The sequence below is a fragment of the Heterodontus francisci genome, chromosome 28 (assembly GCF_036365525.1).
Source record: "Heterodontus francisci isolate sHetFra1 chromosome 28, sHetFra1.hap1, whole genome shotgun sequence".
NCBI classification, from domain to species: Eukaryota; Metazoa; Chordata; class Chondrichthyes; order Heterodontiformes; family Heterodontidae; genus Heterodontus; species Heterodontus francisci.
The window spans coordinates 19,504,371-19,518,606 of NC_090398.1; the positions used below are offsets into that span (position 1 = coordinate 19,504,371).

At 43.6% G+C, this 14,236-nt stretch overlaps 1 protein-coding gene across 1 annotated transcript in view; it reads left to right on the forward strand.

Annotated features, from left to right (window-relative positions):
• The window catches only part of LOC137385117 (NACHT, LRR and PYD domains-containing protein 3-like), a 112,029-nt gene extending 99,510 nt beyond the window's left edge, over nt 1–12,519 (forward strand). The window contains exons 12-16 of the mRNA XM_068059907.1: nt 7,600–9,337; nt 10,652–10,738; nt 10,884–11,054; nt 11,173–11,340; nt 11,512–12,519. Of these exons, the coding sequence (XP_067916008.1) occupies nt 7,600–9,337; nt 10,652–10,738; nt 10,884–11,054; nt 11,173–11,340; nt 11,512–11,599 (2,252 nt within the window). The 3' untranslated portion in view covers nt 11,600–12,519. The remainder of the gene's footprint in view (nt 1–7,599; nt 9,338–10,651; nt 10,739–10,883; nt 11,055–11,172; nt 11,341–11,511) is intronic.
• The last annotated feature ends 1,717 nt before the right edge of the window (nt 12,520–14,236 follow it).

A 14,236-nucleotide genomic window follows, 5' to 3' on the forward strand; every position in this document is an offset into this window, starting at 1 on the left:
CCACCCAGTTTTGTGTCATCTGCAAATTTGGAGATATTGCATTTAGTTCGTTCATCTAAATCATTAATATATATTGTGAATAGCTGGGGTCCTAGCACTGATCCCTGCGGTACCCCACTAGTCACTGCCTGCCATTCGGAAAAAGACCATTTATCCCTACTCTTTGTTTCCTGTCTGCCAACCAATTTTCTATCCATCACAATATACTACCCCCAATCACAAGTGCTTTAATTTTGCAAGCTAATCTCTTATGTGGGACTTTGTCGAAAGCCTTCTGAAAGTCCAAATAAACCACATCCACTGGCTCCCCCTCATGAAATCTACCAGTTATATCCTCAAAGAATTATAGTATATTTGTCAAGCATGATTTCCCTTTCGTAAATCCATGCTGACTCTGTCCAATTCTACTACTGTTCTCTAAGTGCTCTGCTATAAAATCTTTGATAATGAACTCTAGATATTTCCCCACTGCCGACGTCAGGCTGACTGGTCTGTAATTCCCTGTTTTCTCTCTCCCTCCCTTTTTAAATAGTGGGGTTACATTAGCTACCCTCCAATCTGTAGGAACTGTTCCAGAGACTATGGAATCTTGGAAGATGACCGCCAATGCATCCATTACTTTTAGGGCCACTTTCTTAAGTACTCTGGGATGCATACCATCAGGCCCTGGGGATTTATCGGCCTTCAATCCCATCAATTTCCCCAATACCATTTTTCTACTAATACTGATTTCCTTCAGTTCCTCTCTCTCACTAAGCCCTGTGTTCCCCAACATTTAAGGTATGATATTTGTGTCCTCCTTTGTGAAGATAGAACCAAAGTATGCATTTAGTTGGTCAGCCATTTCTTTGTTCCCCATAATAAATTCCCCTGCTTCTGACTAAGGGATGTACTTTTGTCTTCACCAATCTTTTTCTCTTCATATACCTATAGGAACCTTTACAGTCAGTTTTTATGTTCCCTGCAAGCTTGCTCTCGTACTCAATTTTCCCCTTCTTAATCAATCCCTTGGTTCTCCGTTGCTGAATTCTAAACTGCTCCCAATCCTCAGGTCTGTTGTTTTTTCTGACAAATTTATATGCCTGTTCCTTGGATCTAATGCTATCTCTAATTTCCCTTGTAAGCCATGGTTTGGCTACCTTTCCCATTTTACTTATGCGCCAGACAGGGATAAACAATTGTTGCAGTTCATCCATGCGCTCTTTAACTGTTTGCCATTGCCCATCCACTATCATCCCTTTAATTAACGTTTCTCAATCCGTCATAGCCAACCCGTGCCTCATACCTTTATAGTTTCCTTAACTAAGATTCAGGACCTGAGTCTCAGAATCAACTAAGTCACTCTCCATCTTGATGAAGAATTCTATCATATTCTGATTGCTCATCCCCAAGGGGTCTCGCATCGCAAGATTGTCAATTATTCCCCTCTCATTACACAATACTCAGTCTAGGATAGCCTGTTCTCTAGTTGGTTCCTCAACATATTGGTCCAGAAAACAATCTCATATACACTCCAAGAATTCCTCCTCTACGGTATTGTGACTAATTTGATTTGCTCGATCTATATGCAGATGAAAGTCACCCATAATTACAGATGTTCCTTTATCACATGCGTCTCTAATTTCCTGTTTAATGCCATTCCCAATATCACTACTACAGTTTGGGGGTCTATATACAGACCCCACGAACGTTTTTTGCCCCTTCGTGTTTCGCAACTCTACCCATACAGATTGCACATCGTCAGAGCTAATATCTTTCCTCACTATTGCATTAATTTCATCATGATCAGTAACTTCGGGGCCTGGCATATCTCTCAATATATCATTTCCATTGAGCCAGGGGTTCAACCCTGGTTTAATGATGGGTGTCGGACAGCATTGCAGGAACAGCACCAGGCTTACCTGAACATTAGGTACCAACCTGGTAATGTAATTACGCAGGACTTACACATGCATTCTAAACACCAGAAGCCACATGCTATAGACAGAGCTAAGCGATCCCACAAACAACATATCAGATCAAAGCTTAGCAGTCATGTACATTTTTTACATGTTCATGGGATTTGAGCATTGCTGACAAGGCCCACATATGTTGCCCATCTCTAATTGCTGTTGAGAAGGTGATGGTGAGCTGCCTTGAACTGCGCAGTCTGTCTGGTGTAGGTGCACCCACACTGCTGTTAGGAAGGGAGTTCCAGGTTTTTGACCCAGTGACAGTGAAGAAACAGCAATACAGATCCAAGTGAGGACGATGTGTGACTTGGAGGGGAACTTGCAGGTGGTGGTGTTCCCATTGTTACAGCCAGTGGGTGAGGTGTCGGTGTTCCCACTGTTCATTTCTGAACTAAAAACGGCAAGTGATTTTGTTGTTCGGATTTTAACCCCTTGTGTTTTATTTGTCAAATAAACAGACAGTGACAGTTTTTTTTGTAGGTTTAGAACAGAAGATCAGAAGATTAATTATTTATTGAAGAATTATCATTCCTGATATGGTCACAACTGCACACACACAAATGCGCACACACACACAAATGCGCACACACACACAAATGCGCACACACACACAAATGCGCGCACACACACACACAGGCAGACACACCGGAAGCGAAATATTGAAAGGAAAAGGGTAATTGGTTTTGGGTGAGGTAGGTGTTCAGGGTTCATGGTAAACCTGTTGAATCTTCTCTGAGGACAGTTTCTTTAAAGTTGCAGGCCTGGGTGTTTGCAGTTTTCTGGTAGTTAAAACTTCAGACTGGAGGAGGTGGTCACTTTCAGTTCTCTGCTGTACCAAGTTGAAGTGTAGAATATGCAGCAGGGCTTCTTCTTTGGTTTTTGCTGAGCTACTTTTCAAAGCCCTTGGCTGGATTGCTTTTTGGTGATGTTCTTTCTCTAACTCTCGCTCCAGAGATCTACCTTTTAAGGTAAAACGAATCTTTCTTATTAGCCTCTGTTAGGACGCTCCTGCCCCCCTTCCTGTTGTGACCACATAGTGGCCCAGGATGTGGCTACTTCACACCTTTTTTCGGAAGAACCCATTCAATTCAGGGATGTCTGTTAATGTTTTCAGGATGGGTATAATTGACACCTCTTAACCTGGAATGTATCCTTTTGTTTTATCAGACAGTGAGACAGTTTGAATATACAGGCCAAGTCAGCCCACTGTCCACTTTTCAAAGGAACGGTCAGTTTTTATAACTCTTCAGTTTGCTTCTGTATTTCCACCGTTGCACTTCTCGTGAGTGTGACACCATGCGGCTGCTGCACTTGTCCTTTAGATGGTAGAGGTCGTGGGTTTGGAAGGTGCTGTCAACAGATGCTTGGCGAGTTGCTGCAGTGCATCTTGAAGATGGTACACACTGCTGCCACTGTGTGCTGGTGGTCGAGGAGTGAATGTTTAAGGTGGTGGATGGGGTGCCGATCAAGTAAACTGCTTTGTCTTGGATGGTGTCGAGCTGCTTGAGTGTTGTTGGAGCTGTACTAATTCAGTCAAGTGGAGAGTATTCCATCACACTCCTGACTTGTGCCTTGTGGATGGTGGACTGGCTTTGGGAAGTCAGGAGGTGAGTTACTTGCCACAGAATTCCCAGCCTCTGACCTGTTCTTGCAGCCACAGTATTTGTATGGCTAGTCCAGTTAAGTTTCAAGTCAATGGTAACTCTCAGGATGTTGTTGGTGGAGCAGGGTGGGAGGCATGGGATGCTCAGTGGTGGTAATGTCATTGAATGTCAAGCGGATATGGCTAAATTTTCTTTTGTTTGAGATGGCCAAGGGCTCATGGTGTTGGGGGTAATATATTAGCATGCATAGTGGATTGGTTAATAGACAGGAAGCAGAGAGTGGGCATAAATGAGGTATTTCGTATTGGCAGGCAGTGAATTGTGGGGTGCCGCAAGGATCAGTGCTGGGGTCTCAGCTATTTACAATCTATATTAGTGACTTAAATGAAGAAACAGAGTGTAATGTTTCTAAATTTGCTGATGATACAAAGCTCGGTGGAAGGTTCAGCTGCGGGAAGGACATAGAGAGGCTGCAAAGAGATATAGACAGGTTAAATGAGTGGACAACAAGATGGCAGATAGAGGATGATGTAAGGAAGTGTGAAGTTGTTCACTTTGGTCGTAAAAATAGAAAAGCAGAATATTTTTCAAAAGGTGTGAAACTGCTAAGTGTTGATGCTCACAGAAACTTGAGGGTACTCGTATAAAGATCGCACAAAGTTAACATGCAGGTGCAGCAGGCTATTAGGAAGGCAAATGGCATATTGGCCTTTATTGCAAGGGGATTGGAACACAGGAATAAAGAAGTCTTACTAAAATTGTACAGGGCTTCAGTGAGACTGCACCTGGAATACTGTGTGCAGTTTTGTACTCCATATTGAAGAAAGGATATACTTGCACTGGAGGCAGTGCAGTGAAGATTTACTCGCTTGGTCCCTGGAATGAGGGGTTTTTCCTATGATGAGAGGCTGAGTAAACTGGGCCTATATTCTCTGATGTTTAGAAGAATGAGAGGCGATCTATTTGAGACATATAAAATTCTGAAAGGGCTTGATAGGTTAGAAGATTGTTCTCACTGGTCAGGGAATCTAGAATGCAGGAGCACAGTCTCAGGATAAGGGCTGATCATTCAGGGTTGAGATGAGGAGAAATTACTTAAGTCACAGAGTTGCGAATCTTTGGACATCTCTACCCCAGATGATTGTGGATGCTCCATCTTTGAGTACATTTAAGGTTGGGGTAGATAGATTTTTGGTTTCGCAAGGAATCTAGGGATATGGGGAGCAGGCAGGAAAATGTAATTGAAACCCAGGATCAGCCATGATCATATTGAATGGCGGAGCAGGCTCGATGGGCCATATGGTTTATTTCTGCTCCTATTTCTTGTGTTCTTGTGTCTTTGTCTGGCACTTGTGTGGCACAAATGTTACTTGCTGTTTATCTCCATTAGCCTGAATTTTGCCCAGGACTTGCTGCATGTGAATGGAGACAGTCTCTGAATCTGAAGAGTTGAAAATGGTGCTGAAGACTGCAATCATCAAAGAACACTTCTGACCTTTTGATGGAGGGAAGGTCATTGATGAAACAGCTGAAATGATTGGTCCTGGGACACTACCCTGAGGAACTCCTGCAATGATGTCCTGGAGGTGAGACGTTTGGTCTCCAACAACCACAAGCCTCTTCCTTTGTATTGGGTATGTCTCCAACCAGTGGAGAGTTTTACCCCCGATTCCCATTGACTTCAGTTTTGTCAGGGCTCCTTAATGCAATACTCGGTCAAATGCTGCCTTGATGTCAAGGGCAGTCACTTTCATCCCACCTCTTAAATTAAGCTCTTTGTCTATGTTTGCACCAAGGCTGTAATGAGGTGAGAAGTTGAGTGGTGCTAGCAGAACCCAAACTGAGCATTGGTGGGTGTACCTACAACACATGGACTGCAGTGGTTCAAGAAGGACGCTCATTACCACCTTTCCAAGGGCAAGTAGGGATGGACAATAAATGCTGGCCCAACCAGCGATGCCCACATCTCGTGAAAGAATAAAAACACATCTCAGACCCAGGACATTGCTGCAGGAGTTCTTCAGGGCAGTGCCCCCAACCCATGCTTATGGTTCTGTGTTGTAGTCTTACCAGGTTGTCACCTCATTTTTATATATGCCTTCTGCTGCTCTTGGCATGCTCTTCCACACTCCTCATTGAATCAGGGTTGGTACCCTGGCTTGATGGTCTTGGTAGAGTGAAGGATATGCAAGGATATGAGATTGGAGATTGTGGTGGAAGACACCACTGCTGCTGCTGATGGCCTGTAGTGTCTCATGGATGCTCAGTTTTTAGCTACCAGATCAGTTCTGAATCTATCCCATTTAACATGGTGGTTGTGCCACACAACATGATGGAAGGTGCCCTCAGTGTGAAGACAGTACTTTGTCTCCACAAGGACTGTGTGGTGGTCTCTGTTACCAATATTATCATGGGCAGGTGCATCTGCGATAGGTAGAATCGTGAGGAGAAGGCCAAGTAGATTTTCCCCTCTTGTTGGTTCTGTCTCTACCTGCCACAGGCTCAGTCTGGCAGCTATATTCTTCAGGACACAGCCAGCTCAGTCAGTAGTGGAACTAGAGAGACAGTCTTGGTGATGGACATTGAAGTCTCCCACCCAGCATACATTCTGTGCCCTTCCTACCCTCTGTGCTTCTCCCATGTGATGTTCAATATGGAGGAGTAATGACTTGTGAGCTGTGGGAGGGCAGTTGGTAGTAATCAGCAGATTGCTTCCTTTCCCATATTTGGTCTGATGCCGTGAGACTTCATAGGGTCTGGAGTCATTTTTTAGGGACTCTCATGGCCACTCCCTCCTGACTCTGTACTACTGTGCTGCCACTTCAGGTGGGTAAGGCCAGCCAGTCTGACAGCACGGAACCAGCGATGGTGATCGAGTCGTTTGGGACGTTGGCTGAAAGGTATGATTCTGTGATTATGAAGCTGTTGCTTGACTGGTCTGTGGGACAGCTCTCCCAATTTTGGCACAAGATATTGGTGAAGAGGAATTTACAGGGTTGATTGGGCTGGTTATGCATGTGGTGTCAGGAGCATCGTTTAATGCCAGATGGATTGTCTGGTTTTATACTGCTTAGACATTTGTTACATGGATTTGATAGAACTGAGTAACTTGCCAGGCCATTTCAGCCAGCAGTTAACAGTCAATCACATTGTTGTGTGTCTGGAGTCACCGAGAACCAGACTGGATAAGGATGGTAGATTTCTGTCCCCAAACGACATTAGTGAACTTGGTGGATTTTCATGACCATCTGGTAGTTTTCCTGTACAACATTCTTGATACTAGCATTATTCCAGATTTATTTACGTAACAGAATTTACATTCCCCAGCTGCCATGGTTGTATAGAAACTCATATCTCCGGGTCAGTGGTCCAGGCCTCTGGCTTACTAGTCCAGTGACATAACTGTGGTACTCTACCCTTGGTGGAACGCAGAGACCTCAGAGTTTTGTCAGGCTGGAGGTGGTTACAGAGATAGGGAGGGTCCAGGCCATGGAGGCATTTAAAAATAATAAGAATTTTTAAATTGATATGTTGCCAAACTGGGAGCCAATGTCCAGCCAGATAAACTGCTCATTGTCTGATACAATAACAGTGGGATTACTGACAATTCACAGTATAACCCACTTGTGTCCGATGTCACATTTCCCATTTCTGTAGAAGGTAAACACTGCTGATAATTTTAAAAATGAATCCAATGGAATCTCTACTATCGTATAACCAGGATCATGTGTGGATTTGTAATGAGATTTCTAATCGTACAGAGCAGGCCGGATCATGTTAACCATCAGAGGGAAAATATCACCTGTGTAGGCATCTCCATGTTCAGTAAATGTTAGAATCAAATCAGGATTTAAAACTTCTTTTCACCATTCTTCACTTTCAGGTGAAGTTTTCATTAACTGAGTTTTAATTTATACACACACCTCTATTGAAGCTGTGAATTAAATCTTGCAACTTTATTGAATAATAAAATGTTTTCAGAAGTTGTTTTTATATCAATGCAGCTAACATTGAAAACTACTTTCTGTCTGTTCTAATTGAAGATGTTCAACAGAAACACAAGGAAACACTCCGGGTACAAACTGAAACACTGAGAGTGAACACCATCCTAATAAAGGAGAAGGTTAAGATTTTCCAGCTGGTTGATCGATACGCTGAGCTAACGGTCATTTCTACTGTTCGAGATCGGACACTTGTAGAACATGAACTGCTGGTAAGAGGCCGAGACCATGAAGAGTGGAGAGAGAAACATCTCCGGAAAGAACTGGAAAAAATCCGAACTGATCAATTATTCCAGAGCAGTTTTTCCCACAGAAAATCCAAATCTGGGAGTTCAGCAGCAGTGAGTGGAGTCCCGGGGATTGGAAAAACTACAATGGTACAAAAGATTGTTTATGACTGGGCCACTGGGAAAATATACCCAAACTTTCAATTTGTTTCCAGTTTTAAATTCCGGGATTTGAACGCAATTAACTGCAGAATAAACCTGAGGAATCTGGTACTGGATCAGTATCCTTACTTTGGGAATATTCTGGGAGAGCTCTGGAAGAATCCAGAGGGATTGCTGTTTATATTTGATGGTTTGGATGAATTCAAGGACACGATCGATTTTACTGACAATCGGAGAAATACAGAACCTCAGTACATGTGCACAGATCCCGAATGCTGGTGTGAAGTGTCTGACATTGTGTACAGTTTAATACAACACAAGCTGCTCCCAGGATGTTCAGTGTTAGTGACCAGTCGTCCCACTGCATTACATTTATTGGAAAAGGCTGAGATCAGTGTCTGGGCTGAAATCCTGGGATTTGTTGGTGATGAACGGAAGGAATATTTCAACAAGTTTTTTGAAGATCAGACGGTGGCAGCAGCTGTTTTCAAACACGTGGAGGAGAACGAGATCCTGTACACCATGTGTTACAACCCTTCCTACTGCTGGATCCTCTGTCTGTCACTGGGTCCCTTCTTTACACAAAGAGACAGGAAACAGCAGCAAGTTCCCAAGACCATCACCCAGCTATATTCCTACTATATTTACAACATTCTGAAAAACCATGGCCGAGAGATTGAAAACCCCCGTGATATGTTACTGAAGATCGGTGAGATGGCCTTCACAGGAGTCTCCAGGAAGAAGATTGTGTTTAGAAATGGAGATTTGATCGAGTACAATCTGCAACCTTCCCAGTTCCTGTCTGGATTCTTGATGGAACTTTTGGAGAGACATGATTCTGTCCAGAGTGTGGTTTACACATTCCCGCACCTCACCATCCAAGAGTTTGTGGCCGCACTCGCACAATTCCTGACTGCAGGTCGTGGGGACATCCGGAATCTCCTCAGTGACGCCCACAGGATGAAGGATGGGAGATTTGAGATATTTCTGCGTTTTGTTGCTGGTCTCTCCTCCCCGCAGGCAGCTCGACCCCTGGAGGAGTTTCTGGGACCATTTCCTCATCAAACAACCTGCCGAGTGATTGACTGGGTGAAGGAGGAGGTTAAAGGACAGATTGGAAACACAGGAAGTGAAACTGGTAAAAGGAACCTCCTGAACACATTGCACTACCTGTTTGAGTCTCAGAATAAAGCACTGGTTCAGGACACAATTGGATCTATGGAAACACTTGCATTTAGTGGATTGCGACTGATCCCGATTGATTGTGCTATCCTGTTTCATGTCATTGGATTCTGTAATACATTAAAACACCTTGATCTAGAGAACTGCTACATTCAATGTGAAGGACTCCAACGGTTGGGTCCTGTACTGCACAAATGTCTTGTGTTGAGGTAACTGTTTATTTAACTGTTGGGTGAATTGCAGAACAGTCACTGATTGTGTTGTTGCTCTGTAATGAAATGAAACAAACATTTCAGAGAGAAGCAGATTCAGCACAAATATATGATCAATAATAAGAGGACCATTTACTAATTGCCTCAGGACTGGAGAATCTAAAATGGATCGTTGTGAACCAGTAGCTTTGTCAGATCAACAAATAGAGATCACTGAAAGGATCTGATTATTTAATTACAATAAATCACATTTAATAAACTGGACAGTGGAATGTAAACACAAAATATAAAATACAGAAAATTAATGTAAAATATTTTCCACACCATTTAAACTAGAAACAGGAGTTTAAATAACTAACATATTTAATCCAATTCCTTGCAGTGTGTGTCTTGTCGGCAGGAAAGTTTCCTGGATTGGGGATATTGGAAATGAAAGTTCTTTCAGTTGGAAATGTTTAGAATTATTCACAGTCCTGAACATTAAGTAAAGAATGAGATTTGGGAGATTAAACCTGCCAATAAAAAGGCTCGAATCTAAAGGGCTGCGAGGTATTCGCCCCAGAGTATAGGTACACACCAGCCATGGGTGGGATTTCACACACCAGGAGACTCCTGGGTAAACGGGGGAAAAGTGAACCCAGGAACTTCCCATAATCTGTCCCCTGTGTGAAAGGACTGACTCGGGGAGGGGACTTCCAAACACTGTCAGACCAATTACATGTGAAATAAATGTCGAGTGAGTTCAATGGGGAATAAAATGAGAAAATCCCCACCTATATAAAGTAAGAGAACAGGTACATTTAAAACTTGTAATTGGACAGAATTATCTCTCCTTGTTTTATAGAATCCTGGGGATGGAGTTTACAGCAATAGTTAATGCCATTTCACAATATAACACCCTTAGATATTTTCTTGATTAATATAATGTGCAGAATATAAAGTACTGGGAAATGACTGTTTTATCATTTAATTTGGGGAAAATTATCCCATTCCTATAAAATCCAGGATTAAGGAGTAGCAGAAATGAGACCACCTTCTCAAAATATGACGGGACTGGTCAGTGAGCTCCAGGAGAGTAATTCTAATCATAGGGAATATGGCTGGACTGAGGAACATTTAAAGGTTTCGCACAGACAAAACTTTATTTAATAAATACAATACCGACAGTCTGTGAATATATGGGGAGTGAGATTCATTCTCAGTCCAGGAAAATTATCATTCATTTCCTCAAATGTTTCCTGTAACATTGGACAGAAAAAGAATTGTAGATATCCAAGGTTTGATTCTCGCTCTCTGTCTGTTTGTCTTTAGACTGAGCTCCAATAATCTGGGAGATTCAGGAATGAAACTACTGTCTGTGGCTCTGAGGAATCCAGACTGTAAAATACAAAAACTGTGGTAAGTGCCAGACTGTGTGAGATTGTGTTTATAATAACTGGATATCTGACAGTGAACATTATCAATAGCACTATTACTGATACTGATGATAAACACTGGTAATTTATTCTTTTTTCCTGTATATCCTGCTCTTGCTGATCCCAAGGCTGAATAATAATGCTATCACAGCTTCTTGTGCCAAGGATCTCGCCTCCGCTCTCAGTACAAACCAGTCACTGAAGGCACTCTACCTGGATAAAAATAAACTGGGAGATTCATGGGTGAAACAACTGTCTGCGGCTCTGAGGAATCCAGACTGTAAAATACAGGAGCAGGAGTAAGTATCAGACTGGGTGTATTGTGTTTATAGCATTTATACTAATAATAATTTACAGTAACAATAAACACTGGGAATTTACTCTGATCCCTGTTGTTTCTGTCTCTCTGATGCCCAGGCTAGATACTGCCCATTTCACAGATTCTTGTACTGAGGAGTTTGCCTCCGTAGTCAATATGAACTGGTCACTGACAGTTCTATCCCTAGAATCAAACTCTTTCACAGACCGATCTGTCCCCACTTTCTGCCACCTCACAGTGACCTGCAGGAGTCTGAAGGAGATCTGGTGAGCATTTGTGTTAATATTTTAATATAATGAATAAAATATAAATGGGATTCAGTCACTTTTATGGTAATATTTGCCTGTAATTTTTATTGAAATATTAATCCCAGTCTCCCTGTTATTTACACTGTTGTTCAGTCTGTTTATTTCCTGTTTAATCTTTTTCTGTTTAAGGCTGCGGGAGAACCGGTTCTGTCCAACTGGAAAGAGACATTTGGAGTCGCTGAGCAAATTCAGACCTGAACTGAGTGTGGTAGTGTGAACGTTTCAATTTGTAAACATCACTGGTCTCTATATGAACATTTGTGGCCAATTTTCTGTCCTTCCCCTTTAATTGGCTGCACTCCAGGTTTAAATCCTATTGGCTGTTTCACTGTTTCTAGTTCGAGCTGAGCGAGTGTCATCTCCCATTGTGACATCAGAGGCCCAGCAACAGGGTCACGTGACTCAGCCGCCCGGCCCCACAGCGCTGTTTCTGCAGGATATCCGGGACTGAATGTTCCCCAATGGGGCACTGGGGAAATGTACAGACAGGAAGGGTCCAGGGTGGGGCTCAGTCTGGGCTGCAGTGGGACACTGGTAATCACATTCAATATCCCTGGGTTTGGGGATGACATTACCCAGGGTTTGCACTCAATATCAGTACCCAGTGAAGTGAAACAGCGTGGGTTCAGGATGAGGACAGATTCTGTTCAGCTGGCATGGATCTCAGCATTCAGTAGGGACCAACATCCAGTGTTTGGGATGACCCAGAGAGTATATCCTGTTGGAGAGATTTCTTTAGGACTGTGCACCAGTGGAATCAAACTGAAAGGATCAATGTTTTCCTGCCTTCCCAAAATAAAGGAACAATTGTTGAAACAATGTACATAATGCAGGTTCCGCCCCATTGATTATTCCTGTTGGTTGTACACTGAGCTGGAATGACGCACAAGGACTGGAGAGTGTCAAATAAAGAAGGTGACATGGTAAGTTCACCCGCCCGCTCAAAGAGTAACAAGTTGCGGAAGTTGAGTGATCCAGTGAAAACTGCACTGCAGTAAATGGACAGGACCCACGTTGGAACCTGCAAACTGAACAGACTGTGGTTGAAATACAGAACAATATTGTCGGCATATAAGCGGAGAGAAGATGTTTGGTATCATGTGCTTGTGATGTACCTCTTTTATAATGAAATTATTTTCCAGATACTGATGGACCTGCTGTACATTGCATTATTTCGTGTTTAATTTTACATTCCCCACCATAGAGTGATAGGAAACAGACAGGTATTTCTACAGGCGTAGATGTGAATCCAGGATAGTATGTTGTCTTCCTGGGGCCAGGGTCAAGGATGCCACTGAGCGACTGCACAGCACTCTGACGGGGGAGAGTTAACAGCCAGCAGTTGTCCATATCAGTACCAGCAATATAGGAAGGAAGAGGCTGAAGTTCTGCAGGCAGATTTTAGGGAGCAAGGAAAGAAACCAGCAAGCAGGACCTCAGAATTAATAATCTCCTGGTGCGATGCGTTTTTGAGTATAGAAATATAGAGTGATTCTTGACAGCCGGCCACTGATGTCATCAGACTGCGTACGTGCGCAAAGGGGCTCCTGCTGTCTGCGCATGCGCTGCATTCCGCTTTGCCAGGACTGGTTGGTGCATGTGTATATGAGATCATCACGTAACAGGGGGAGAGAGCGAGGGGAAGCAGGGAGAGAGCAGCCATAGACCTTGGTGGCGGCGGGTGTGCTCTCCTCCCCCCCACCCCCCCACTCCCGCCCACTCGCTCTCTTCCCTGCCCCGCCCCCCACTCTCTCTCTCCCTCAGGCCATTGTGTGCTGCCATGTGTTGACATTAGCTTTATGTGATTATTTGAGCAGCACCATCTTTAATCCTGGCAGCTGCCTTTGACCACGACATTCTCCTCCAATCCCTCTCCACCGTCGTCCAGCCTGGTGGTGGGTGGGGGGGGGGGGAGGGGGGAGGGGTGCTGCTCTCACCTTGTTCCACTTTTATCTATCTAATCGTAGCCAGAGAATCACCTTCAATGGCTTCTTTTCCTGCTCCCACATCATTACATCTGATCTTCCCTAAGGATCCTTCCTTGCCTCCTTGTTTTTCAACTATAGCCTGCCCCTCGGCTGCATCATCCAAAAGCACAGTGTTATTTTTCACATGTATGTTGATGACACCTAGTTCCGTCTCACCAGCATTTCTCTCAATTCTTTCACTGTCTCTAAACGGTCAAAAAGCTTATTCAACATCCAGTACTGGATAAGCAGAAAATTTCTCCAATCAAATATTGGGAAGACTGAAGCTATTAACTTCGATCCCTGCCACTAACTCGGTTCCCTAGATACTGACACGATCTCTCTCTCTGGCAACTGTCCGAGTCTCAACAAGATGGTTCTCAACCTTGGCATCATATTTGACCCCAAGATGTGCTTCCAACCACATTTCTACATCCTCACGAAGACTGCCTATTTCTACCTCTGTAACATCACCTGACTCCTCCTCTGCCTCAGCTCATCTGCTGCTGAAACTCTCATTCATCCTTTTTTTTTATCTCTAGACTTAATTATTCCTGGCCTGGTTGGCCTCCCACATTCTACCTTCCATAAACGTGACACCACCCTAAACCTTGCCGCCTATCTCCTTTGCACCAAGTTCCGTTCACCCACAACCCACTGTGTTCACTGACGTACATTGTTTCCCAGTCAAGCAACGTCTTGCATTTTTTTGTTTTGTTAGAACATTACAGCGCAGTATAGGCCCTTCGGCCCTCGATGTTGCGCCGACCTGTGAAACCATCTGACCTACACTATTCCATTTTCATCCATATGTTTATCCAATGACCACTTAAATGCCCTTAAAGTTGGCGAGTCTACTACTGTTGCAGGCAGGGCGTTCCACGCCC